This window comes from Vulpes lagopus, chromosome 10 (assembly GCF_018345385.1).
Source record: "Vulpes lagopus strain Blue_001 chromosome 10, ASM1834538v1, whole genome shotgun sequence".
Taxonomy (NCBI): Eukaryota; Metazoa; Chordata; class Mammalia; order Carnivora; family Canidae; genus Vulpes; species Vulpes lagopus.
In genome coordinates this window covers 3,513,644-3,541,044 of record NC_054833.1, presented here as the reverse complement: position 1 = coordinate 3,541,044, position 27,401 = coordinate 3,513,644, and the positions used below count along the sequence as shown (strand labels likewise).

The following is a 27,401-nucleotide window of genomic DNA, read 5'->3' as shown; positions in this document are numbered from 1 at the left end:
TATATATATATTATAATGCTATATATATATATATTATAATGCTATATATATATATATATATATATATATATATATATATATATATATATAAAGAAGAAGGCAGCCCAGCTGGCTCAGCAGTTTAGCACCACCTTCAGCCCAGGGCATGATTCTGGAGACCTGGGATCAAGTCCCACGTCAGGCTCCCCGAATGGAGCTTGCTTCTCCCTCTGCCTGTGTCTCTGCCTCTCTCTCTCTCTCTCTCATTAATGACTAAATAAAATTTTTTTAAAAAGAAGAAAAGTATCAAATAAACAACCTAGCCTTACACCTAAAGGAGCTAGAAAAAGAGTAAACAAACCCTCCAAACCAGTAGAAGGAAGGAAATAATAAAGATTACAGCAGAAATAAAGGATACAGAAATTAAAAAACAATAGAACAGATCAATGAAACCATGGGTGGATTCTTTGGAAAGATTAAAATTGATAAACTACTTGCCCAAATTGGGGAGGGGGTCTTAAATAAACAAAAAAAATAGAGAAGAAATAACAACTGACACCACAGAAACCCAAAGAACTGTAAGAAAACCTATATGCTGACAAACTGGACAACCTAGAAGAAATGGATAAACTCCTAGAACATATAAACTACCAAAACAGAAACAAGAAGAAATAGAAAATTTGAACAGACTGATTACTAGCAATGAAGTTGAATCAGTAATCAAAAAACTCTCAAACAAAAGTCCAGGACCAGATGGCTTCATGGGCAAAGTCTACCAACCATTTAAAGAAGAGTTAATCCCTATTCTTCTCAAACTATTGCAAAAAATAAAAGAGGAATGAAAACTTCCAAATTCATTCTATGAGGCCAGCATTACCTTGATACCAAGGTGTAAAGACACCAAAAAATAGAACATCTGAGTGGCTTACCTCTGCCTTCAGACCAGGGCGTGATCCCAGAGTGCCGGGATTGAGTCCCACATCGGGCTCCCTGCATGGAGCCTGCTTCTCTCTATGTCTCTGCCTCTCTCTGTCTCTCTCATGAACAAATAAATAAAATCTTAAAAAAAAAAAAAGACACCAAGAAAAAGGGAACTATAGACCAGTATCTCTCATGAACACAGATGCAAAATTCCTCACTAAAAGCAAACCAAATCCAGTAATACATTTTTTAAAAATATCCACCAAGATCAAGTAAGATTTATTCTTGGGTTGACAGGGTGGTTCAATATTTGCAAATCGATCAACATGATACATCACACCAATAAGAGAAAGAAAAATCATATGGTCATTTTAATAGATGCAGAAAAAGCATTCAACAAAGTAGAACATCTAATCATGATAAAAAAAACTCTCCACAAAGTAGATTTAGAGGGAACATACCTCAACATAACAAGCGCCATATATGAAAAACCCACAGTTAACATCATACTTACTGGTAAAAAACTGAGAGCCTTTCCTGTAAGGTCAGGAATAAGAGGAATATGTCTACTCTCATCTGTTATTTAAAATAGAACTGGAAGTCCTACCCACAGCAACCAAACAAAAAGAAATAAAAGGTATCCAGATCAGTAGAAAGAAATAACACTTTCATTATTGGCAGATGACATGATACTATATATAAAAAACCTAAAGACTCCACCAAAGAACTGCTAGAACTGATAAATGAATTCAGTTGGATCACAATATACAAAAGCTGATGTACAAAATTCTGTTGTATTTCCATATACTAATAAAGAAGTAGCAGAGAGAGAAACTAAGAAAACAATCCCATTTACAATTACACTAAAAACGATAAAATAGGGGATCCCTGGGTGGCGCAGCGGTTTGGCGCCTGCCTTTGGCCCAGGGCGCGATCCTGGAGACCCGGGATCGAATCCCACATCGGGCTCCCGGTGCATGGAGCCTGCTTCTCCCTCTGCCTGTGTCTCTGCCTCTCTCTCTCTCTCTCTCTGTGACTATCATAAATAAATAAAAATTAAAAAAAAAAAAAAAAAAAAAAAAAAAAAAAAAAAAAAAAAAAACGATAAAATATCTGGGAATATACTTAACCAAAGAAGTGAAAAACTGCTACTCTGAAAACCATAAAATACTGATGAAAGAAACTGAATATGATACAAAGAAGTGGGAAGACATTCCATGCTCATGGATTGGAAGAATATTGCTAACATGTCTATACTATTCAAGGTAATCTACACATTTAATGCAATCCTTACCAGGGCGCCTGGGTGGCTCAGTTGGTTAAGTGATTGGCTTTTGATCTCAGCTCAGGTATTTATTTTATCTTATTTTATTTTATTTTATTTATTTTATTTATTTTATTTTATTTTATTTTAATTCATGAGAGACACACAGAGAGAGAGAGAGAGAGAGCCAGAGACATAGGCAGAGGGAGCAGCAGGCTTCACGCAGGAAGCCCGATGTGGGACTCGATCCTGGGACCCTGGAATCAATGCCCTGAGCCAAAGGCAGACACTCAACTGCTGAGCCACCAGGCATCGCAGGCCTTTTTTTTTTTTTTCAAGATTTTATTTATTTGTCAGAGAGAGAGAGAGATAATACAAGTAGGGGGTATAACAGGCTCCCCGCTGAGCAAGAAGCCCATGCAGGACCCAATCCCAGGACCCCAGGATCATGACCTGAGCTGAAGGCAGACACTTAACCATCTGAGCCACCCAGGCATCCTTCAGTTCAGGTCTTGATCTCAGGGTGGTGATTTCAAGACCCATGTTGGGCTCGCTGTGGAGCCCACTTAAAAAAAAAATGCAATCCCTATAAAAATACCAATAGCATCTTTCACAGAGCTAGAATAAACAATGTTAAAATTTGTGTGCAACCACAAATGATCCCAAATAGCCAAAGCAGTCTTGAAACAAAGAAAAGCAAACTAGAGGCATCACAATTCTGGACTTCAGGTTAGATCTCAAAGCTGCAGCAATCAAAATAGTATGATACTGGCACAAAAATAGACACATTGATCAATGGAACAGAACAGAAAACCCAGAAAGGAACCCACAGCTATATGTTCAATTAATCTTCAACAAAACAGGAAAGAATATCCAATGGGAAAAAGTCTCTTCAACAAATTGTGTCAGGAAAACTGGACAGCAACATGCAAAAGAATGAAACTGGACAACTTTCTTATGCCATACAGAAGAATAAACTCAAAATGGATTAAAGACTTAAATGTGAGATCTGAAACCATAAAAGTCCTAGAAGGGAGCACAGGCAGTAATTTCTCTGATAACAGCCATAGCAAAATTTTTCTAAGCATGTTTTCTAAGGCAAGGGACATAAAAGCAAAAGTAAACTATTGGGAATTCATCAAAATAAAAAGGTATGCACAGTGAAAGAAACAATCAGCAAAGCTTAAAAATATTCTATCAAATGGGAGAAGATATTTGCAAATGACATATATGATAAAGGGTTAATATCCAAAATATATAAAGAATTGATATAGGTCAACATCAAAAAACCAAATAATCCAATTAAAAATGGGCAAAGAACATGGACATTTCTCCAGAGAAGACACACAGATGGCCAACAGACACATGAAAAGATGTTCATCATCATTCATCATCAGGGATATGCAAATCAAAACTACAATGAGCTATCACCTCACACCTCTCAGATGGCTAAAATTAACAACTCAGGAAACAAAGGATGAGGATGTGGAGAAAGGGGAACCCTAACTGTTGGTGGGAATGCAAACTGGTGCAGCCTCTCAGGAAAACAGTATGGAGGTTCTCAAAAAGTTAAAAACAGAAACTGACCCAGCAATTGCACTACTGGGTGTTTACCACCAAAACACAAAAACACTAATTGAAAGAGATACATGCACCCCTGTATAGACAGCAGCATTATTTAGAAAAGCCAAGTTATCGTCAGGCTCCCTGCATGGAGCCTGCTTCTCCCTCTGCCTGTGCCTCTGCCTCTCTCTCTCTCTCTCTCTCTCTGTGTCTCCCATGAATAAACAAATAAATAAAATCTTTTAAAAAAAGTCAAGTTATGGAAGCAGTGCAAGTGTCCACCAATAGATGAATGGATAAAGAAAATGTGATGTATGTATACAATGGAATATTACTCAGCCATAAAAAAGAATGAAATCTTGCCATTTGCAACAACATGGATGGAGCTAGAGTATAATGCTAGGTTAAATAGTCAGAGAAAGACAAAAACCATATGACCTCACTCATATGTGGAATTTAATAAATTAAACAAATGAGCAAAGGGGAAAAAAGAGAGAAAGACACAAACCAAGAAACAGATTCTTCACCATAGAGAACAAACTGATGGTCACCAGAGGGGAGGGGGTGGAGGGATGGGGGGTATAGGTGATGGGCATTAAGAGTACACTTATCATGATGAGCACCGAGTAATGTATAGAACTGTTGGGCCACTATGTTATACACCTGAAAGTAATATAACAGTGCATGTTAACTATACTTAAATTAAATTAAAACACTTAATTTTTTAAAGCATTAACATTTTTTAAAGATTCTTTTTATTTGATAGAGAGATTGAAAGAGAGAGAGAGTGCATTCATACAAGCCACAGGAGTGGCAGGCAGAGGGAGAGGGAGAAGCAGGTTCCCCACAGAGCAGGGAGCCCAGCACAGGGCTTGATCCCAAACCCTGGGATCATCATCTGAGCTGAAGGCAGATGTTCAACTGATTGAACCAGGCACCACAAATTAAAACACTTTCAAAAAGACTCCACAAATTTCATAGGAACTCAAAGAAAATAAATATATGAGTAAAAAGTAACAAAAGAGAAAATGGACACATAATAGTATCAATAAACCCAAAAGTTTGTTTTTAAAATAATGAAACTGAAAAATATTAGATTAGATTAACAGTTGAAAATTATATGAAAAGTCAGGATAAAGAATATTATGGATAACAAGGTAACAAGCACAAATAAGAGACATAAATAGAAAAATATTATGAACAATCTCATGCCATGATGCTTAAACACTCAGATGAAAAGGAAAAACCCTAGAAAACAAAGCTCCTTAAGAAGAAATTGAAAAACTATGTAGTCCTGTAACCATGACAGAAGTTTTTAAGCAGTCCCCACAAAGATAACACTAGGCCTAGAGAGCTTTACAAATTCTACCAAACATTCAAGTTCTGATTTTACGTAGACTTCAGAGAAAAGAAAAGGAACACTTTCCACCTGATGTCATGAAGCTAGCATAACCTTGATACCAAAACCAAACAAAGACAGAAGAAAGGACAATTATAGTACAAACTCACCCATAAATAAAAATGCAAAAACCTCAGGCAGCAATAGATGCAACGGATATTAAAAAGAAAATATACTATTGCAAAGTTGGTTTTGTCCCACGAATTCAACTTGATTAAATATTAGCAAATAGATCAGTATAGTTGTTATATTAACAGGTAAGAAAGAGATAACTATTTCAACAGATGCAGAATAAGTTCAACACATATGAAGTTAATTTATAATAACAACTAACATCAATCTAAAATAGAAGGAAACTGCCTTAAGTTGATAAAGGATATTCACAAAACCCATAGCAAACATTCTATTTGATAAAATTTTGAAAGCATTCTCTGTAAGATCACAATTATGCTCAGTATCACCACTTCTTTTGTACTGAAAATATTATCCAATGTGGTACAGCAGAAAAAAGAATGTTATAAAGACTGAAAAAGGAAAAGCAAAATGGTCACAATTTGTAGATGATGCATTGTGAGTCTATAAGGAATTCAAAAAAAAAAAAAAAAATCTCCAGATACGTTAGAATGAATAAGGGAGCTTAGAAATGTTGCTAGATACAAAAATCAAAATTAGATAGTTGTTTGCATTTCTATACAGCAACAACAATTAGAAAATAAAACTAGTACCAAAAGTTACCATTTATGGTAGGAAATAAAAAGTCTCTGCAAGGATATCAAATAAAACCATGTAAGACCTTGGGAGAAAACTTATAAAACTTTAATAAAAGTCATTAAAAAGGGCTTACATAAAATGTATAGCACTTTAAATAAAATGTATAAGATGTGAAGACTCAGTATTTCCAAGTTGTTAATGCTCTTCCAATGGATCTCTAGATTCAATAAAATTCTAATAAAAATTCCAACAAGATTTTTCTTGGAACATGGCAACTTGCTCCTCTCACTTTATTTGAAAGAGCCAAGGCAAAAGAATTGGCAAAGTATGTGTGAAGAAAAGGAAAGGCTGAGAGACCAGCCCAAAGAGATGTATCCTAAAGCCACTGTAATTAAAAAAAAAAAAAATCAGTATTGCTCACAGACAATTAGATCAATAGGGCAAAATAGAAAGCCCAAAAATGGACCTAAATACACGTGAAATTGTATGACAGAGAGGGCCTTATAGACCAGTAAGAAAAGGGGATACTACCGGTAAGTGTCCTGACTTGGGGATAATCTTTTACATCTACAGAAAAACAATCAGATTCTACCTCAGAATATACAAAAAATTAACTCCAGGTAAGCGAAGGACAAAGTTTTAAAAAATAAAACCATAAAAGCTCAGAAGGTTAAACAGGAGAATGATCAATCTCATGACCTCAAGGTAGCAAAGGATTTCTTAAGACATCAAAAGTACAAATTACAAAGGAAAAGATGGATATATTCAACTACATTAAAATTAAGTGCTGTTTATTAAGATATACGTAAGTAAAAAGACATGCCACAAACCGTGAAAAGATATTTGTAACAAATAAATGACAAACCAGCCAAAAATTAGAAGCCCTAATATATAAGAAACATTCACAATTGAGTAAAAAGGACAAACAAACCAACAGAAAAATAGGCTGAAAACTAAACAAGATTTTCACTTAATATTGAACACAAATGATTGATAAAATATGAAAGAACATTCAACCTCATTAGTCACCTCAGAAATACAAATTAAAACTTTAATGAGATTCTATTACACACCAAACAGGCTATTTTTAAGTCAGACAAAGCCAAGTATTAGACAATGCAGAAGAAGTAGAACTACCCTATGAACCTGAGGAGAGTATCAATTGGGAAGACGATTCTGAAAGCTTGGGCTTACTTAAGTTAAACGTGCATACATCCTATGATCCACTAATTCCATGTCTGGTGGTGATTACCAGAGAGATGCCCCTCTGGTGCACAAATGTATGTACAAAAATGTTCATAGCAACACTACATATAAAGCAAAAACACTCCATATTACTTACATATCCATCCACGTTGGAATGGAGCATTTCATTTGGTATATCTATACAACGGAGGACCACAGAGTAGCGAAAATGAACTACAGTCAAATACATCAATGTGATTGTATCTTGGAAACAGGAACGTAAGCAAAATTTGAAAATACTCGCTATGCAATTCTAGTCATCTGTAGATTAAAACCATGTACTATTTTGTATATGGACACATCCATAGGAATTCAACTATATAGAAAAGCAACAAAATGGTTAACAGGAACTCCACCATAGTGGTTACCCTGGTGGGCGAGAAGGTGAGCAGAGAAAGCAAGGAGCTCATAAGATACCAGCAAGGCTTGGTTTTGAACCAAGTGGTAGCTACACAGGTGTACACAATCTTATTTTTTTTTTATAAATACCCATTTTTATAAGGTATAAGTTACAAATTCAAATCATCCACTTAAACTAATCTGCCAGTTTACTTTTCAAATTTTACATATGCAGAATAATCCTAATTACATCGTAGGCTATATTTTCTAAGGGGATTGAAAAGGGTCAAGTTTCTAAATACCATTTAGGGAACTCATATGTAAGTGTACATTGCTCTTACCAGCGCCGTGCAAGGTAATTAAAATTAAACTCAAACTGGCTCAACACATCTCCACCTGAGGTATAAGAAAAATATTTACATTAGGTCAGTTAGCGACAACACATGGCATACTTCTTTCAACACAGATTTGCACAATCCAGGTGATGAGTCCATTACATTGTCACATATTTGTGTTCATTGTTTTAACACAAGATGAAGCATATCTTTAAGAAATAGTGATCACCTTTATCTTAGCCAGTAAGACATATGAATTAAGAAAGAAACACCCATATAAACAAAAGTTTTTCATGTTAAGGAAAAAGATGAACCATAAAAGTTATTTTTTTAAAAAACACCATTCACCCCGTACTTTGGCTATTTAAAGGTAATTCACTACAGGAAAAAGATGGAGTGTACCAATTTAAAGCTGAAGTATTAGGTGACATTAGGTAATTAATTTCTTTTTTAGGTAATGAATTTTAAGCTGATATGAAGGTAAAGCTTTTCAAAATTATGACACAAGCCAATGATGAAATGTAATTTTTTATAAAGAAATACACATATACAACTTTTCAGAAACACATGTCTATGTCAAATGAGATATGTCCATACTATAGATGAACTGAAGTATTAAAATAGAAAGCTAGTTAGTATATGTACTGGGAAGATATGATAAAAAAATAACATATTTTACCTTAAATATTTATTTCTTTTAGTATAAATTGAAGCTTATATACACACACAAGAATGAGAAAGAGATAGTGTAGCAAGCCTACCATGAACTACGCACATCCTTGCCAGCTGATGCTCCCAGAAGCATCAGCACTCTTGTTATCTAGATACCTGCCTGATTATTAGATATTTCACAAAGTGACTTAACACCTGTTTCATGGAATATGAAAATGACATTTTTACTCAAGAGAACCACATAGTCCAGTCCTAATTCATCATGAAATGGTCCCAGTTAAGGAGAAAGAAGGTTATTAAAAATATGGGGGAAAAAACCAGATTTATGGTACAGTAGTGACTGCATAACAAGTGAGATGTAACTATCACAAAAGAATCTTTGGCAAATGTAAATAAACAGTACCGAAGTCACCAGCCGGATGCGCCTCAGAATAGGAGTCATGAAAATCAACCTGAGAAAGAAAGAGAAGCATATGATGTGTGCAAGCGTGTGTGTGTCACAAATTGTAGCCCAAATTCCTACCCCACAGCCAGGCCAGTAGTGAGGAGATGAATGCCTAACCCAATGAAATGCTAAGGGTATGGAATAGGTGGACTCAATTTCCAAAAAAAAAAAAAAAAAGAAAGAAAGAAAGAAAGAAAGAAAAAAACGTTTATTTTTATCATTTTATTTGTTAGAAAAAAATCATAGTGGCAGTTGAGCTGTATATTGATATCTGGTAACAAATGAGGCTATTGCAAACATTTGCACTTCAGAGGATATACACACAATCTCTACTGCGTCCAAGCATATGGTTCTCACAGAATGGCCTTAATAGCAACTGGTGACCAGAACCAGAAATAAGATCGCCATTTTCAGTTTGGGGATACGGATTCTCATGCAGAAAATTAAAAAAAAACAAAAAACAAAAAAACCAGCATGGGGAGATGTGGAGATGTGGCCAAAGTGGGTGGAGAGGAGTGGGAGGTATTGGAATGAAGTCACAGGTGAGAGCCAGCACAGGAATAGTCAACGGGATGCAGTAGTGCCTCACGGGGCCAGATGGCACCTACGCTTGTGAGCACAGCGTCACGTACAGAGGTGTCCAATCACTGTCGTACCCCTGAAGCTGATGCAACAGTGTGCCAGCTACACTCAGGAAGAAAAAGGTTTTTAAATGTTAAAAGACAATGTAAAAAGAACAAACACATGTGGAACCATTACTTTCAAATAGAGCTAAGTGGAGGCTCTATGTATGCTCATTAATAGACACGGCTCGAAGAAAACATGACGTTTCCCAAATATTGTTTGTGACTAAACAGAACATCACATTTATCACTGTTTGCAGTGCACATCACTTGTTATGCCACACGATGAATTGATGAACTTACGGGCAGCATGAAGAGTAAAAGGAATAAATAGCAACAGATGGAAATCTAATACTGCTTTGGGCAAGACATCTTGGTTCTACATGACCTCTGGAAAACCTCAAGTTTTCCTTTCCTCTAAAAGGGCCAGTTTTTAATCGTGGGTAAGGGCAGTGTCACCCCCATAGAGTCATCAACCTGAAGACATGTACTCACGGCTCCCATTGTCCTAAGGAATCCTTGTTCGATCCCCAAGCTGTGCCAGCTGACATCGGCCACCATGTGAGAGGTGATTCCAAACAAGAAAGCTACCAATTTCTCTGTGTCCTGCCAAATAAGCAAATTAGAGGGGGGACAGGTGCATGGGAACAGGGCAGTGGTGACAGGTGCATGGGAACAGGGCAGTGGGGACAGGTGCATGGGAACAGGGCAGTGGGGACAGTAGTGCTTGGATTATTTTATAAAAGATCCTATTACAATTTTTAATAAGTAAGATTTCCATTACTGAGACTTAACAACAACAAAAATCAGAGGCAGGGCTGTTGTATTTTCTAGTTACAAAAATCACTAAAGGACTTTTTGAAAAGTTTTGCAGTGCCTTGGAAGAGCTTTCGGATTAATTACTCTTGGAACAAAATAACCAAGTGACATACCACATTTTTCCAAGTAGTGTATGCAAGTAGAACTAGCCACATCCAGTGTTTGGCACTGAAGGTACAAGGGTGAGCAGCCCTCCCAGAGCCTGGGGTGGGGATGGGGTACACATTGAATAAATGCAGATGCAAGCAAGGAACTTGCTGGAGGGCTGTGCCTACCTTCTCCCAGGGCAAGGGATAGTTCTCTCGGATGTAATGAACACTTGCATTCAGAAAGGGGGTCCAGTGAGTGCTCTCAGACACGTCGTGGAATTGCCCTGGTGAAACAAAAGCAGGTCTCAGGCGTCTTTCTTAAAAAGCTGGAGATTCCCAATCAGATCTGCCCCTATGGCTACCTCCCGCAGTCCTCCCCCTTCCCTTTGAGCCTCTTCATTTCTTCTATTGATGTTCAGAGGAATCCTCTAGAACAGAAGAGCCAGCTGGGAGAGAGAGAGAAAGGAGCTGGGGCTGGCTCAGAGCATCTGGAATCATGGGCTGCCATGGAGGCTGAAGTATTTTCAATTTCTGTGCTAAAGGGAAGGATAAAAGGGGTAGGGGTGTGGGTGTGATGGAGGTTTGGGGGGATGTGGAGTGAGGGGGTGCAGGGGGTGGTGGTGGGTGGGGGTACAGGTGTGGGGATGTGTGTCATCTTGGTGCATCACAGTCCACCTTCCTAACAGCACAAAAGACAAAAGCAGATACTCCAAAGGCTATCAAGCATTTTAATTTACAACAATTGTTTTAAAATGGCACAGACCCTAAGCGTCAGCTGAGAGGGTCAATGGGTGCCCATCTAGCTCTTTATTCCCACAGCAGGGGTAGGAAGGACAGGACCTGGCATCTATTCTAAGCCTCCCAATGCCACACATTTGTCCTGGGGTGTCAAATGCCACAAGAGGCAACTGAAACCAAAATTCCAGAGTTCAGATCCCTCAGTTCAAATCGTTTTGCTGTCATTAAAAACATTCTAACCAGTTTTAAATCATTGGTTTTTCTGCAAATGACTTTCAAAGACATTGTAACTAAGAAATTTGATTTGCTTTAAGTTTTCCAAGAGATAAAACTTACAATTCGTATTGTACAGAATTCAGTAAAAATCCAAAATTAAGTATAGCAGCAACTCTTTGGACAAACCTCCCCTTAACCAAATTGCCAGATTAATGCGACGCATTTGTCCGCCACCCCCCCCCCCCCCCCCCCCCCCGTAATCCTACTAAACGGAAACTAAAGTTAGCCCAAGCAGAGCCTGCAGGATGGTGATGGCCAGCAGGCCACTATCCCCACAGCCAAGCTGTGACTTATAGAGGGTCAGTGGGACTGCTTCTAATCCTGGGTAGGCCAGTTATCCTTGTTCTCGTAGTTACAGATTTGATTCAGTATTAGGTAAACTGATGCAACAAGAGTATAAATACGAAGCTGCTTCTTTGGTAAATGAGTAAGAACATTTGTTTTTCTAAGATGCAGTAAAAGTACAGTAAAAAGTGAGCCCCCCAATCAAAAAAGACAGGTGCTGTGCAAGTAGATATGTTAGGATCAAGGGAAAATTCGGGAAAACTCATGAAAATCTAAGAAATCTGCATTAAATTCCTCATAATCAGTACATATTTTATAATGCTAATTGAGTTTGCTCGTGTAGCAGTCTGCACTGGTTGGGTTGGGTTTGGCCAATGGGGAGAACGTAGAGGAGACCAGAGAAAAGGGAGAGAGAGAGAAATGGGGGTACTCATTCTCCTAGATCCCCTGCTTTGGGGTCATGGGGGGGCTGGCTGTGTCCTTGACTGAAGGTCTAGCACCCCTCAAGGTGCCTCCCCATGTAGTTCCAGTAACTCCTTCCTCCCTGCACTCTTCCCTGCAGTTTTCTCACATCTTGGCCATATCTTTATAAATGGTTCCCTTATAAAACAGCCCTCAAATTACCCTTGTTGCTGTGCACCATCCATGCTTGCAAGGGCCCTGACCAATACACCCCGTCAGCACAGGTTACTGATAACACTACCTTAGATCTGCAGAACATTTGACAAAATAACCTGAATTAACGCCAACAAAAATCCAGTAAAGCGGTAAGGCAGGCATTATTATTACATTATAGGTGTGGAAACTGACTCAGCAGGGCAAGGTCTTTTTGAAGGCCACATGCTAACAGCACAGTGGCAACAAGAACCCAGACCCTTCAACCTCTTTCAAATCTTTTCCCTCCTTCCACAAAGCGGTAAAGCAAGTAAAGACATAGAGGATCAGGAAAACAGTCACAACTTCTGTGCCTAAGTAGGTAAGGTTCGGTAAAATGAAAAACGCAGTCATGTGAACTAAGTCAGTAACCAACGACAGTGGAAAATATAATGTGTTAGATTTATTATGTTCTGGCGGCTCCTGTTAACCAACCGAAGGCGACACCGTTTGGTCTGCAAGGCTTGCTCTTACCTCTCTCGCAGATGCTGGGGTAGAACGCATCAGGGAACACGGCTCCGGCCTGGTAGGCATCCTGGTGTTCAAGCAACAGCTGGGGAGCAGGGAAATACAGAGATAAGGGGCAAGAGGGCACAGCCCGGAACAAGCCCACCCACCACAGGAGAGGCGATGGAAGGAAGGCATAAGTAAGTTAAATAATAAAAACTCAGACATAACCCAAGACAACACCCTACAACAGGGAACCTCAGATTCTGTCCTGGCAAACACCAGCTGATCAAGTAGTAGCTCAGTTCACTTATTTAATTTCACCCCCTTTCGTTTCTCTGGGCACCAGTAGAACAGGATTTCCCCAAGGCTAGTTCACTGACTGGTTTGTGGTAGGATCTTCAACGATCCAGTGAGAAATCAGAGAAGCGAGAGAAATACAGACATGCACATATAACATTCACACATACACATACACACAGATATGAACTACGCGGGTCCACTTACACGCAGCTTTTTTTCACTAAAACAGTAGAGTGCTAGAAATATATTTTCCTTATGCACTTTCTCACTAACACTTTCTTTAGTTTGCTTTATTTGAAGAATACAGGATATAACACATACAACATTCAAAATAAGTGTTAATTGACTTATCAGTAGGGCTTCCAGTCAACAGTAGGCTATTTGTAGGTAAGTTTGAGGGGAATCCAGCATTAGATTTGGATTTTTGACTGCCTGGGATCAGTGCCCCCTAAACCTGGTGTTCAAGGGTGAACCTTAGATATATAAAAACTGAGATCTATATCTATATCTATATTTATATAAGTTTATAGTTCCTACCTGTACTTTAGAGTCAGATTATATCTTTTGCGCTTTTGGGGGGTTAAAAAAATACTTTCCCTTTTAAAATTATGTAAAGAAGATGGCAAAAGAACATTATATTTCGGCACACCTGAATGGCTCAGTTAGTTAAGTGTCTGCCTTTGGTATAGGTCATTATTTTGGTGTCCTGGGATCGAGCCCTGCATCACATGGGGCTCATTTTCTCAGTGGGGAGTCTGCTTCTCCCTTTCTTTCCCTCTGTTCCTATCCCCAATGTCATGCTTGCACACTCTCTCACATAAATAAAATCTTAAGAAAACAAATAACATTTTAATGTTCTTCCTCAGTTGACTGGTTTACTCCATTCCATCCTGACCCCCAAGTCTTCACAGAGTACAGAGCACCCATTTTCCTAGTAAGGAGCCTGGCTGAGGTGACAAGGTCCTGGAGCCAAGAATCAAGGTGCTGGCTTCTTCCTTTCCAGACTGTGTAGGAGGCAGCTGGCTCTGGAGCTAGCAGCTGGTGATTAGCTTGGCCTGTTTAGCTAAATGGCTGATTAGCTAGGTGGCTGTTTGATTAGGCACAGATGGCCCTGGCAGGCCAGTTCTGTGTGTTGTCCTGCAAAGCCTTCCTGGAGCTTAGCCCAGAGACTGCTCTTCCAGTGCTCACAGTTTGTCAGCACCGATGTCCCCAATTCTGGGGGAGAACTCAGCCTAAGCTAGCCAGAGAGGTTTCCATGATCTAGAGGTGAACTATGATTGCCACAACAGGCAAAGTACAAGTTGAGCAACATAAACTTTTTTTTCTTAAAGATTTGTTTATTTATTTGAGAGGAAGGGCATGAGTGGAGGGGGGTTGCAGGGGGAGAGAGGGAGAAACAGAGTCCCCATTGAGCAGGGAACTCTACCTGGGGATCATGGAGATCGTGACTTGAGCCGAAGGCAGATGCCTAACCAACTGAGCCACGCACGCAACCTTGACCTAAACTTTCTTTATAAGTATGTATGTATGTGTATATGTATGTATGTATGTATTCATTCATTCATTCATTCATTCATTCACTTAAAGTAATATCTGCCCTCTCCACGTGGGGCTCAAACCTACAGCCCTGAGATGAAGAACTGTACATTCTTCCAATTGAGCCAGCCAGGAACCCCCAAACTAATTTATCTGTAAGGACTTACAATCCTCATTGCCACCACCTTGTTTGGCTCCGAGATGCACGTTTGATCAAAGCTAGCTCAGTTAGAACCTTCCCTGAGACTCCTCATCCAGAGCTATGTGGAAGACACCCTCTTCCCTTTGGGGATTTTCAGCTTGAAGGCTGAGTTCTGGATGGCCAGTGTCCTTCCCATGGAGAAAAAACACCACCTAGACTCTCTCTGCCCCTGTGCTCACTTACATGAGCCAATAAAGTCTCTTTTTTGTCTAAAGATAGCTCAAGTGGGGATCCTTGGGTGGCTCAGCGGTTTGGCACCTGCCTTTGGCCCAGGGCATGATCCTGGAGTCCCGGGATCGAGTCCTGTGTCGGGCTCCCGGCATGGAGCCTGCTTCTCCCTCCTCCTGTGTCTCTGCCTCCCTCTCTCTCTCTCTCTCTCTATGTCTATCAAAAATAAATAAATAAATACATAAATAAATAAATATTAAATAAATAAATAAATAAATATAGCTCAAGTTGGACTTTTGTCACTTAGAAATAATAATTAACTTTATTGAATATTTACCTTGCCAACCACTGTCCTGGTCACTTTATGGGATTAAGACTTATTGCATCTGCATCTCTAGCTGAGATAGATACTGTCATTTAACATTAAAAAATAATTCTGAAGTAAATTTTGAAAAGCAAATGTGTCAGCAAAATAGGAGACTGCTGGGAGGATTAAAAGTATAGGGGGAGGATGCATCCTTCAGATACAAAAATGTATTTTTAAGCTACAACAATAAAAACAGTAAGATATTGGAATCAAAAGAGATCAGTGAAACAGAATAAAGAGCAAAGAAAGAGACTCAAGCCTACATAATCTACAACGTAGTTGAATGAAGGGTGCAGTAACCAACCAGTGGTGTTGGCACAACCCTGGGGTGGGGAGGGTCCCATTCTCGCAGGGGGAGATCCTAGGGTGGCCTGCTGGACACAGACTTGAAATTAGCGTGACCAACAAGAGCTTCCCAGATCCCGAAAGCACTCTATGCCAAAGTGAATGCAAGATGAATTAAGGAGTTAAAGGCAAAACATGAAACTACAAAATTAAGACAAAACTGAAGGTAATAACTGCATCATCTCACGGTGAGAATGATTTTTCTAAGCAAAGCATACAGGCATAAGCCATTAAAGAACAGAATGATGCACTTAACACAAAAATGGAAACATTCTGCATGGTAAGAAAAAAAAAAAAAACAAGAAGCAAACTGAAGAGAAAAATAACCTTGAGAATCATCTGACACATGACAGGCTCCTATCTTTAAGCGGTCATTCTTCCGCATCAAGAGAAACATCCTGATGAAGAAATGGGCAAAATACATGATTCATTGTAGACATAATAGAAATCGTTGATAGACACTTATAAGTATGTTTAGTCTTGTTAATGAATTAAAATGCCAATTAAGCCTAAAACAGAACACCATTTTCCACCTACCAAATTAGCAAAACTTAAAAAATTAAAAACAGGCCCTAAAAGTGATTCTGTTTCCAAATTTAAAGATACTAATCAAGAAATTTCAATGAAATACACAAGCAACTGAGGATATTAATCCTCCATGGGCCAAAGAGGGCTTTCCTGTTTAGTTTTGTTTTTTTCCTTTGTTTCTGGGCCAAACGGACTCAGCTAGCAGTGCCAGGGCTGAAGGGTTTGCCAAATGTGGTTGGGAAACTGGTCACAAACCAGGAGACTGAGCATGAAGAATACATATTGGGAATGATGGCCAGGCTTCTCACTGTTGGAGAAATGTATCGCAGATATGGACACAGAAAATACTACAACAAATCCTGTGGTGATGGATCTTAATCAGAGATATTCTTGGGTGAATTCATGGTTTTAAATAACGAGGTGGATAAAACAGACACAAAAGTCAGCTTGAAACAGAATCTGGAACAAGGTAAGCATCAAGATAAATGATAATGTAAGTAGAAATCCATGAATGGTATATGGATAGAAGTAAATAGATGAATGGGGAAGAAGGAAAGGCTCTATTTTACAGTAAAATGCCAAAAAATATCGAAAGAGTAATAGAATCAGGTAAACAAATTGGCAACCATCAACAATTATTTCAGGCAAGAATTATCAATAGCTGCTAAAACCAGTGGGTAAAACCTTGATGAGAAACAGGATATTTACATTACCTCAATTTCCCCACAAAATATTTACTTGCTGATTAAAAAGTAGAAAATACTTATTAGGGATCCCTGGGTGGCGCAGCGGTTTGGCGCCCGCCTTTGGCCCAGGGCGCGATCCGGGAGACCCTGGATCGAATCCCACATCGGGCTCCCGGTGCGTGGAGCCTGCTTCTCCCTCTGCCTGTGTGTCTGCCTCTCTCTCTCTCTCTCTCTCTCTCTCTGTAACTATCATAAAAATAAATAAATAAAAAAAATTTAAAAAAAAAAAGAAAAAAAAGAAAATACTTATTAACTTTCCAGTGTGAAAATGTGAAGATGCCATCTCAACCAAGTGATAAAAATTAATATCACTAGGACTTCTGCTTCCAGGAAGATGGAATAAATGTATTTATTCCTCTTGCTAAGCACAACCAACAGCCCTGGACGTTGTATACAATGTGAGCATAAAAAAGCCTCTGAAAGGTGGAGGTAAGCATTGGCTGGGGAACTCAAGCCCTGAAGACAACACTGGTGAGTTCTCTGCATTTTCTCTTTGCTTCATAGTTCCCACACTGAATACCAGAAGAGACTGCTGCCTAGAAACTAATGGGCATAGACCAAACACACAAACAAAAGCCACAACAAAAGCCTGCTTTCTCTAACCGTAAGACCAGGAAATGGGTGGCCTAGCAAGACAGAAAATGTTTAGACGATAGCCTTTCTACTCCGGCCACGCATCACAGAAAAAACTGGCCCATCCTCACCGGGACTTTCATCTTGGCCATCCTGTCTCCTATCCCTGCTCCTCAGTGTCAGTGGAAAACATGGGAGAGCCTGGACATCCAGTCCCAACTGGCAGTAACATGGCACCTCTCCCCATCCTTACTAGATGGGATCAGAACGCCACAATGAGACACCCTATCCCCCAGCATCTGTAGAGGCCACAGTGAGAAGCAAGAATTAGGCGCTTTTACCCCCCACCTCCCCAGCCAGAGAGGCATCAGTGGAGGCTCAGGGAGATCCTTGACTTCTACCCAAGTTGGCCATTAGGAGAGTTAGGAGGTGGGTGTCCCTCCATCTCATTTCCCTCCTAAAGTAGTGTCAGGAGAGGTCAGCTAAAACAAAAGGTTTCAGTAAGATTCAAAGTCTCAGAACCTAATACCTAAAATGTTCAATTTTCAATCCAAGATCACTCATCACAACAAGAACCAAGACTCTTAAAAGGAATAAAAAGAGATAACCAATAGAGGCCAACCCTGAAATGGTAGAAATCTTAGAATTATCTGTCAAATATTTTAAAGCACCCATCAGGGATGCCTGGGTGGCTCAGTGGTTAAGTGTCTGCCTTCGGCTCAGGACATGATCCTGGAGTCCCAGGATCGAGTCCCACACTGGGCTCCCCACATGGAGCCTGCTTCTCCCTCTGCCTATGTCTCTGCCTCTCTCTGTGCCTCTCATGAATAAATAAATAAAATCTTAAAAAAAAAATAAAGCACCTATCAGAAAAATGCTTTAATTACATACTTGAAACAACCTCCTCACCAAAATAGTTGCAGGAAGGGAATATATAGAGAACCACCCAATGGAAATCTTAGAAATGAAAAATATAATCACTGAAATGAAAGATAACATCACCAGAAATAGTACGCTTGACATTGTGAGCCTTCTGGTGTGATTGCATGAGAATATAGCATTGTTTCCATATTCTAGGATATTTCTGTCAAAAGATAACCTGCAAGAGGCACCTTGGTGGTTCAGTCAATTAAGCATCTGCCTTTGGCTCAGGTTAGGACCCTGGGGTCCTGGGATTGTGTCCTGCATTGGGCTCCCTGCTCAGATGCGGAGTCTGCTTCACCTCTGCCTCTGCCTGCCACTCCCCCTGTTTATGCTCTGTCACTTGCTCTGTTTTTCAAGTAAATTTTAAAAATCTTTAAAAAAAAAAAAAAAAAGAAGATAAACTGCAAGGGGATCTCTCATGAGAAACTAGCAGACAAAACCAAACTAAGGTACATTCTAGAGTTATTGGACTGTGCCCTTTCCAAAATATCAAGGTCATTCAAGACGAGGTAGACCTGAGAAACTGTTCTAGGTCACATGATCCTGGATTGGTTCCGGCACCATAAAGAAGATGATTGAGACAACTGGGAAGATTTAAATGAAGCCTGATGATTGGGTGAAAGTGTTACTCAGTGTTGATTTTCTGGCTGTGATTATTGTGCTGTGGTTCTAGAGGACTGTCCTTGTTTTTAGGAAATACACCATGATATGCTAAAGGATAATGGGCATCAGGCCAGTAATTCACTCTAGAATGGGTCAGGGAAAAAGAAATCAGCATCTATAAATAATGTGGAATTGTATAAAATCTCTGGACATGAGAGACGCCATGTTCCTTTCCAACTACTGAACTCCTGAACTGGGCCAGAGGCAACAACTGTGTGACAAGCAGTTGCTCATCACATTTCAACAGAGCAACTGGTGTTCCAATCAGATGAGGACAGCAAAGTCAATAAATACACAGCAGGGACTTTGTTTGACAGCACCAGTAATCAATAAGATAGTTGTCACATGTGATTTGACTAGTCAGCACCAACTTAGAGTTTTTTCCTTCTTTGCTTTATGTAAATCCTATAATTACCTCTTCCTTCTTTCTCATAAAACCCCCTTGCTTTCCCTACAAGAGTAAGACACTGTTCTGGTTACTTCAGAATCTGTGCTCCCCTGAATTGCAATTCTGAGACCCCGAACAAAGACCCTTTGTCCTTCTTCAGTTCTAACTCCTTTCTTTGGTTGCCAACAGAGAAGATAAAAGGGCAAATATGTCAACAATTGAGGATATACAGGAATATGGTAAAGAGCATATAGGGATTGCCTAATTATCCAGCTTTTCTATTGGTTTTTAATTACTTCCAAGTAAAAAGGTAAAATATAGAATTGGTTGAATAAATTATTGTATGTCATGGATAATAGAAAAATATGTAATTGTCCTAAACAATTCTGAAAATCTCCCTTGACATGGAAAGACATCACCAATATATTAAATGAAAAACAGTAAGTTGCAGGGCACCTGGGTGGTTCAGTGGTTGAGCGTCTGCCTTCGGCTCAGGTTGTGATCCAGGGGCCCTTGGACGTAGTCCCACACTGGGCTCCCCACAGGGAGCCTGCTTCCCCTTCTGCCTATGTCTCTGCCTCTCTCTGTGTGTCTCTCATGAAGAAATAAATAAAATCTTTTTTAAAAATACCAAGTTGCATAGTATGTAGAGTGTAATTTGGGGGAGGTAGAAAATGCTAGTAAGATAATGTCTAAAATGATATAAAGCCAGGTGTTAACAATCGTTGTCTCGTTGTTTTGTTTGTTTTTTTTTTGTTTTTTTGTTTTTTTTTTTATGATGAGCATCTATTAGTTCTCTAACCAGAAAAGAAGAAATTTTTTCTGTGGGCAGGCAGGAGGAAGCAGGGCAGACAGGACAGCAACCAGGCAAATAACTACCATTACTATGATTTCATGGTTAAAATACCACATTCTGTTTATTTTTATAGAAAGTAAATATATATAATACAATGAGTCCAGTCATGACAGTAGGAAACTAGAAATCAATTATAAGAAAAAAACTAGGGGAAAAAACCACAAGAACACTAAACATGCTAGCAAACAATGGATAGGTCAATGAAGACATCAAAGGGGAAATTAAAAAATATATGGAGACAAACAAAAATGGAAACATAATCAATGAAAATCTTTGTGGGGGTGCCTGGCTGGCTTGGTTGGTAGACCATGTGATGCTTAGATCTCAGGGCCATGAGGTTAAGCCCCATGTTGGGCAAGGAGCCTACTTAAGAAAGAAAATATCTTTGGGACACAGCAAAAACTGTTCTAGGAGGGAAGTTTATAACAATACAGGCTACTACAAGAAACAAGAGAAATCTCCAGCAATCAACTCTTACACCTAAACGAGCTAGAAAGAAAACAAAGCCCCAAGTTAGTATAAGGAAGGAGATAAAAAAAGATTCGAGTGGAAATAAATGGGGGAAAAACAGATCAATGAAATAAAGAGCTAGTTCTTTGAAAAGATAAAAAGAAAACCTTTAGGCAGACTCATCAAGAAAGAGCAAGTACTCAAGTAAAATCAGAAATGAAGAAATAACAACCAACAGCACAATACAAAGAATTATGAAAGGATACTCTGAAAAATTATATAACAAATTGGAGAACTTAGAAGAAACACACAACCTGCCAAAACTGAATGAATAAGAAATAGAAAATTTGTTATTAGTAATAAAGTTGAACCTGTAATCAAAAAACCCCCAAACAAAAGTCCAGGACTAGAAGGCATCACTGGTGAACACTACCAAACATTTAAAGAAGAGTTAGTACCTATTATCAAACTATTTCAAAAAATAGAAGAGGAAGGAAAACTTCCAAATCCATTCTACAAGGCCAGATTTACCCAGATTCCAAAGCCAGACAAAAACACCACTGAAAAAGAGAACTAGAGGCCAATATCCCTGATGAACACAGATGCAAAATCCTCAATGCATTACCAAACCAAATCCAACAGTAAGTTAAAAGGACCATTCACCATGATCAAGTGGGATTTATTCCTGGGATGCAAGAGTGGTTCAATACTCTCAAATCAATGTGATATATTACATTAATAAGAAGGATAAAAACCATATCATCATCTCGAGAGATCCAGAAAAAGGATTTGACAAAATATAACATTTATGATAAAAACTCAACAAAGTGAATTTTGAGGAGCATATGTCAACATGATAAAGGCCTTCTTTGAAAAAAAAAAAAAACCCACAGCCAACATCATACTCAATGGGGAAAAACTGAGGGCTTTTCCCCTAACATCAGGAATAAGACAAGAATGTCCATTCTCACCACTTTTATTCAACAGAGAACTGGAAGTCCTAGCTGCAGCTATCAGACAAGAAATAAAAGCATCCAAAATGACAAGAAGTAAACCTGTCACTATCTGTAGATGACATGATAGTATACATAGAAAACCCCAAAGACTACTAAAAAACAAACAAACAAACAAAAAAACACACACACACACACACACACACACACACAAACTATCAGGATAAAGGAATTCAGTAAAGTCGCAGGATACAAAATTAATATGCAGAAATCTGTGGTGTTTCTATATGCTAATAATTAAGAAGCAAAAAGAAAAATTAAGAAAACAATCTCATTTATAATTACACCAAAAAAGAATAAAATATCTAGGAATAAATTTAACCAAGGAAGTGAAAGACCTATACTATAAAAACTATAAGACAGTGATGAAAGAAGTTGAAGACACAAATGGAAAGATATTCCATGCTCATGGACAGAAGGATTAATATTGTTAAAATGGCCATATTACCCAAAGCAATCTACAGATTAAATGCAGTCCCTATCAAAATACCAATGGCGGGATGCCTGGTGGCACAGCTGTTGAGCATCTGCCTTTGGCCCAGGGCACGATCCTGGAGACCCGGGATCGAATCCCACGTCGGGCTTCCGGTGCATGGAGCCTGCTTCTCCCTCTGCCTGTGTGTCTGCCTCTCTCTCTCTCTCTCTCTCTCTCTCTGTAACTATCATAAAAATAAATAAATAAAAAAAATTTAAAAAAAAAAAGAAAAAAAAGAAAATACTTATTAACTTTCCAGTGTGAAAATGTGAAGATGCCATCTCAACCAAGTGATAAAAATTAATATCACTAGGACTTCTGCTTCCAGGAAGATGGAATAAATGTATTTATTCCTCTTGCTAAGCACAACCAACAGCCCTGGACGTTGTATACAATGTGAGCATAAAAAAGCCTCTGAAAGGTGGAGGTAAGCATTGGCTGGGGAACTCAAGCCCTGAAGACAACACTGGTGAGTTCTCTGCATTTTCTCTTTGCTTCATAGTTCCCACACTGAATACCAGAAGAGACTGCTGCCTAGAAACTAATGGGCATAGACCAAACACACAAACAAAAGCCACAACAAAAGCCTGCTTTCTCTAACCGTAAGACCAGGAAATGGGTGGCCTAGCAAGACAGAAAATGTTTAGACGATAGCCTTTCTACTCCGGCCACGCATCACAGAAAAAACTGGCCCATCCTCACCGGGACTTTCATCTTGGCCATCCTGTCTCCTATCCCTGCTCCTCAGTGTCAGTGGAAAACATGGGAGAGCCTGGACATCCAGTCCCAACTGGCAGTAACATGGCACCTCTCCCCATCCTTACTAGATGGGATCAGAACGCCACAATGAGACACCCTATCCCCCAGCATCTGTAGAGGCCACAGTGAGAAGCAAGAATTAGGCGCTTTTACCCCCCACCTCCCCAGCCAGAGAGGCATCAGTGGAGGCTCAGGGAGATCCTTGACTTCTACCCAAGTTGGCCATTAGGAGAGTTAGGAGGTGGGTGTCCCTCCATCTCATTTCCCTCCTAAAGTAGTGTCAGGAGAGGTCAGCTAAAACAAAAGGTTTCAGTAAGATCCAAAGTCTCAGAACCTAATACCTAAAATGTTCAATTTTCAATCCAAGATCACTCATCACAACAAGAACCAAGACTCTTAAAAGGAATAAAAAGAGATAACCAATAGAGGCCAACCCTGAAATGGTAGAAATCTTAGAATTATCTGTCAAATATTTTAAAGCACCCATCAGGGATGCCTGGGTGGCTCAGTGGTTAAGTGTCTGCCTTCGGCTCAGGACATGATCCTGGAGTCCCAGGATCGAGTCCCACACTGGGCTCCCCACATGGAGCCTGCTTCTCCCTCTGCCTATGTCTCTGCCTCTCTCTGTGCCTCTCATGAATAAATAAATAAAATCTTAAAAAAAAAATAAAGCACCTATCAGAAAAATGCTTTAATTACATACTTGAAACAACCTCCTCACCAAAATAGTTGCAGGAAGGGAATATATAGAGAACCACCCAATGGAAATCTTAGAAATGAAAAATATAATCACTGAAATGAAAGATAACATCACCAGAAATAGTACGCTTGACATTGTGAGCCTTCTGGTGTGATTGCATGAGAATATAGCATTGTTTCCATATTCTAGGATATTTCTGTCAAAAGATAACCTGCAAGAGGCACCTTGGTGGTTCAGTCAATTAAGCATCTGCCTTTGGCTCAGGTTAGGACCCTGGGGTCCTGGGATTGTGTCCTGCATTGGGCTCCCTGCTCAGATGCGGAGTCTGCTTCACCTCTGCCTCTGCCTGCCACTCCCCCTGTTTATGCTCTGTCACTTGCTCTGTTTTTCAAGTAAATTTTAAAAATCTTTAAAAAAAAAAAAAAAAGAAGATAAACTGCAAGGGGATCTCTCATGAGAAACTAGCAGACAAAACCAAACTAAGGTACATTCTAGAGTTATTGGACTGTGCCCTTTCCAAAATATCAAGGTCATTCAAGACGAGGTAGACCTGAGAAACTGTTCTAGGTCACATGATCCTGGATTGGTTCCGGCACCATAAAGAAGATGATTGAGACAACTGGGAAGATTTAAATGAAGCCTGATGATTGGGTGAAAGTGTTACTCAGTGTTGATTTTCTGGCTGTGATTATTGTGCTGTGGTTCTAGAGGACTGTCCTTGTTTTTAGGAAATACACCATGATATGCTAAAGGATAATGGGCATCAGGCCAGTAATTCACTCTAGAATGGGTCAGGGAAAAAGAAATCAGCATCTATAAATAATGTGGAATTGTATAAAATCTCTGGACATGAGAGACGCCATGTTCCTTTCCAACTACTGAACTCCTGAACTGGGCCAGAGGCAACAACTGTGTGACAAGCAGTTGCTCATCACATTTCAACAGAGCAACTGGTGTTCCAATCAGATGAGGACAGCAAAGTCAATAAATACACAGCAGGGACTTTGTTTGACAGCACCAGTAATCAATAAGATAGTTGTCACATGTGATTTGACTAGTCAGCACCAACTTAGAGTTTTTTCCTTCTTTGCTTTATGTAAATCCTATAATTACCTCTTCCTTCTTTCTCATAAAACCCCCTTGCTTTCCCTACAAGAGTAAGACACTGTTCTGGTTACTTCAGAATCTGTGCTCCCCTGAATTGCAATTCTGAGACCCCGAACAAAGACCCTTTGTCCTTCTTCAGTTCTAACTCCTTTCTTTGGTTGCCAACAGAGAAGATAAAAGGGCAAATATGTCAACAATTGAGGATATACAGGAATATGGTAAAGAGCATATAGGGATTGCCTAATTATCCAGCTTTTCTATTGGTTTTTAATTACTTCCAAGTAAAAAGGTAAAATATAGAATTGGTTGAATAAATTATTGTATGTCATGGATAATAGAAAAATATGTAATTGTCCTAAACAATTCTGAAAATCTCCCTTGACATGGAAAGACATCACCAATATATTAAATGAAAAACAGTAAGTTGCAGGGCACCTGGGTGGTTCAGTGGTTGAGCGTCTGCCTTCGGCTCAGGTTGTGATCCAGGGGCCCTGGGACGTAGTCCCACACTGGGCTCCCCACAGGGAGCCTGCTTCCCCTTCTGCCTATGTCTCTGCCTCTCTCTGTGTGTCTCTCATGAAGAAATAAATAAAATCTTTTTTAAAAATACCAAGTTGCATAGTATGTAGAGTGTAATTTGGGGGAGGTAGAAAATGCTAGTAAGATAATGTCTAAAATGATATAAAGCCAGGTGTTAACAATCGTTGTCTCGTTGTTTTGTTTGTTTTTTTTTTGTTTTTTTGTTTTTTTTTTTATGATGAGCATCTATTAGTTCTCTAACCAGAAAAGAAGAAATTTTTTCTGTGGGCAGGCAGGAGGAAGCAGGGCAGACAGGACAGCAACCAGGCAAATAACTACCATTACTATGATTTCATGGTTAAAATACCACATTCTGTTTATTTTTATAGAAAGTAAATATATATAATACAATGAGTCCAGTCATGACAGTAGGAAACTAGAAATCAATTATAAGAAAAAAACTAGGGGAAAAAACCACAAGAACACTAAACATGCTAGCAAACAATGGATAGGTCAATGAAGACATCAAAGGGGAAATTAAAAAATATATGGAGACAAACAAAAATGGAAACATAATCAATGAAAATCTTTGTGGGGGTGCCTGGCTGGCTTGGTTGGTAGACCATGTGATGCTTAGATCTCAGGGCCATGAGGTTAAGCCCCATGTTGGGCAAGGAGCCTACTTAAGAAAGAAAATATCTTTGGGACACAGCAAAAACTGTTCTAGGAGGGAAGTTTATAACAATACAGGCTACTACAAGAAACAAGAGAAATCTCCAGCAATCAACTCTTACACCTAAACGAGCTAGAAAGAAAACAAAGCCCCAAGTTAGTATAAGGAAGGAGATAAAAAAAGATTCGAGTGGAAATAAATGGGGGAAAAACAGATCAATGAAATAAAGAGCTAGTTCTTTGAAAAGATAAAAAGAAAACCTTTAGGCAGACTCATCAAGAAAGAGCAAGTACTCAAGTAAAATCAGAAATGAAGAAATAACAACCAACAGCACAATACAAAGAATTATGAAAGGATACTCTGAAAAATTATATAACAAATTGGAGAACTTAGAAGAAACACACAACCTGCCAAAACTGAATGAATAAGAAATAGAAAATTTGTTATTAGTAATAAAGTTGAACCTGTAATCAAAAAACCCCCAAACAAAAGTCCAGGACTAGAAGGCATCACTGGTGAACACTACCAAACATTTAAAGAAGAGTTAGTACCTATTATCAAACTATTTCAAAAAATAGAAGAGGAAGGAAAACTTCCAAATCCATTCTACAAGGCCAGATTTACCCAGATTCCAAAGCCAGACAAAAACACCACTGAAAAAGAGAACTAGAGGCCAATATCCCTGATGAACACAGATGCAAAATCCTCAATGCATTACCAAACCAAATCCAACAGTAAGTTAAAAGGACCATTCACCATGATCAAGTGGGATTTATTCCTGGGATGCAAGAGTGGTTCAATACTCTCAAATCAATGTGATATATTACATTAATAAGAAGGATAAAAACCATATCATCATCTCGAGAGATCCAGAAAAAGGATTTGACAAAATATAACATTTATGATAAAAACTCAACAAAGTGAATTTTGAGGAGCATATGTCAACATGATAAAGGCCTTCTTTGAAAAAAAAAAAAAAACCCACAGCCAACATCATACTCAATGGGGAAAAACTGAGGGCTTTTCCCCTAACATCAGGAATAAGACAAGAATGTCCATTCTCACCACTTTTATTCAACAGAGAACTGGAAGTCCTAGCTGCAGCTATCAGACAAGAAATAAAAGCATCCAAAATGACAAGAAGTAAACCTGTCACTATCTGTAGATGACATGATAGTATACATAGAAAACCCCAAAGACTACTAAAAAACAAACAAACAAACAAAAACACACACACACACACACACACACACACACAAACTATCAGGATAAAGGAATTCAGTAAAGTCGCAGGATACAAAA

At 39.0% G+C, this 27,401-nt stretch overlaps 1 protein-coding gene across 6 annotated transcripts in view; it reads right to left on the bottom strand.

Annotated features, from left to right (window-relative positions):
* Window positions 1-27,401, bottom strand: part of GPLD1 (glycosylphosphatidylinositol specific phospholipase D1) — a 74,569-nt gene that overhangs the window by 33,315 nt on the left and 13,853 nt on the right. For all 6 annotated transcript variants that reach the window (XM_041770761.1, XM_041770764.1, XM_041770763.1 and 3 more), the window contains 5 exons: window positions 12,832-12,910; window positions 10,591-10,688; window positions 9,992-10,102; window positions 8,832-8,880; window positions 7,763-7,817 (listed from right to left, as the gene is read on the bottom strand). In XM_041770761.1, coding sequence (XP_041626695.1) covers window positions 7,763-7,817; window positions 8,832-8,880; window positions 9,992-10,102; window positions 10,591-10,688; window positions 12,832-12,910 — 392 coding nt within the window. The remainder of the gene's footprint in view (window positions 1-7,762; window positions 7,818-8,831; window positions 8,881-9,991; window positions 10,103-10,590; window positions 10,689-12,831; window positions 12,911-27,401) is intronic.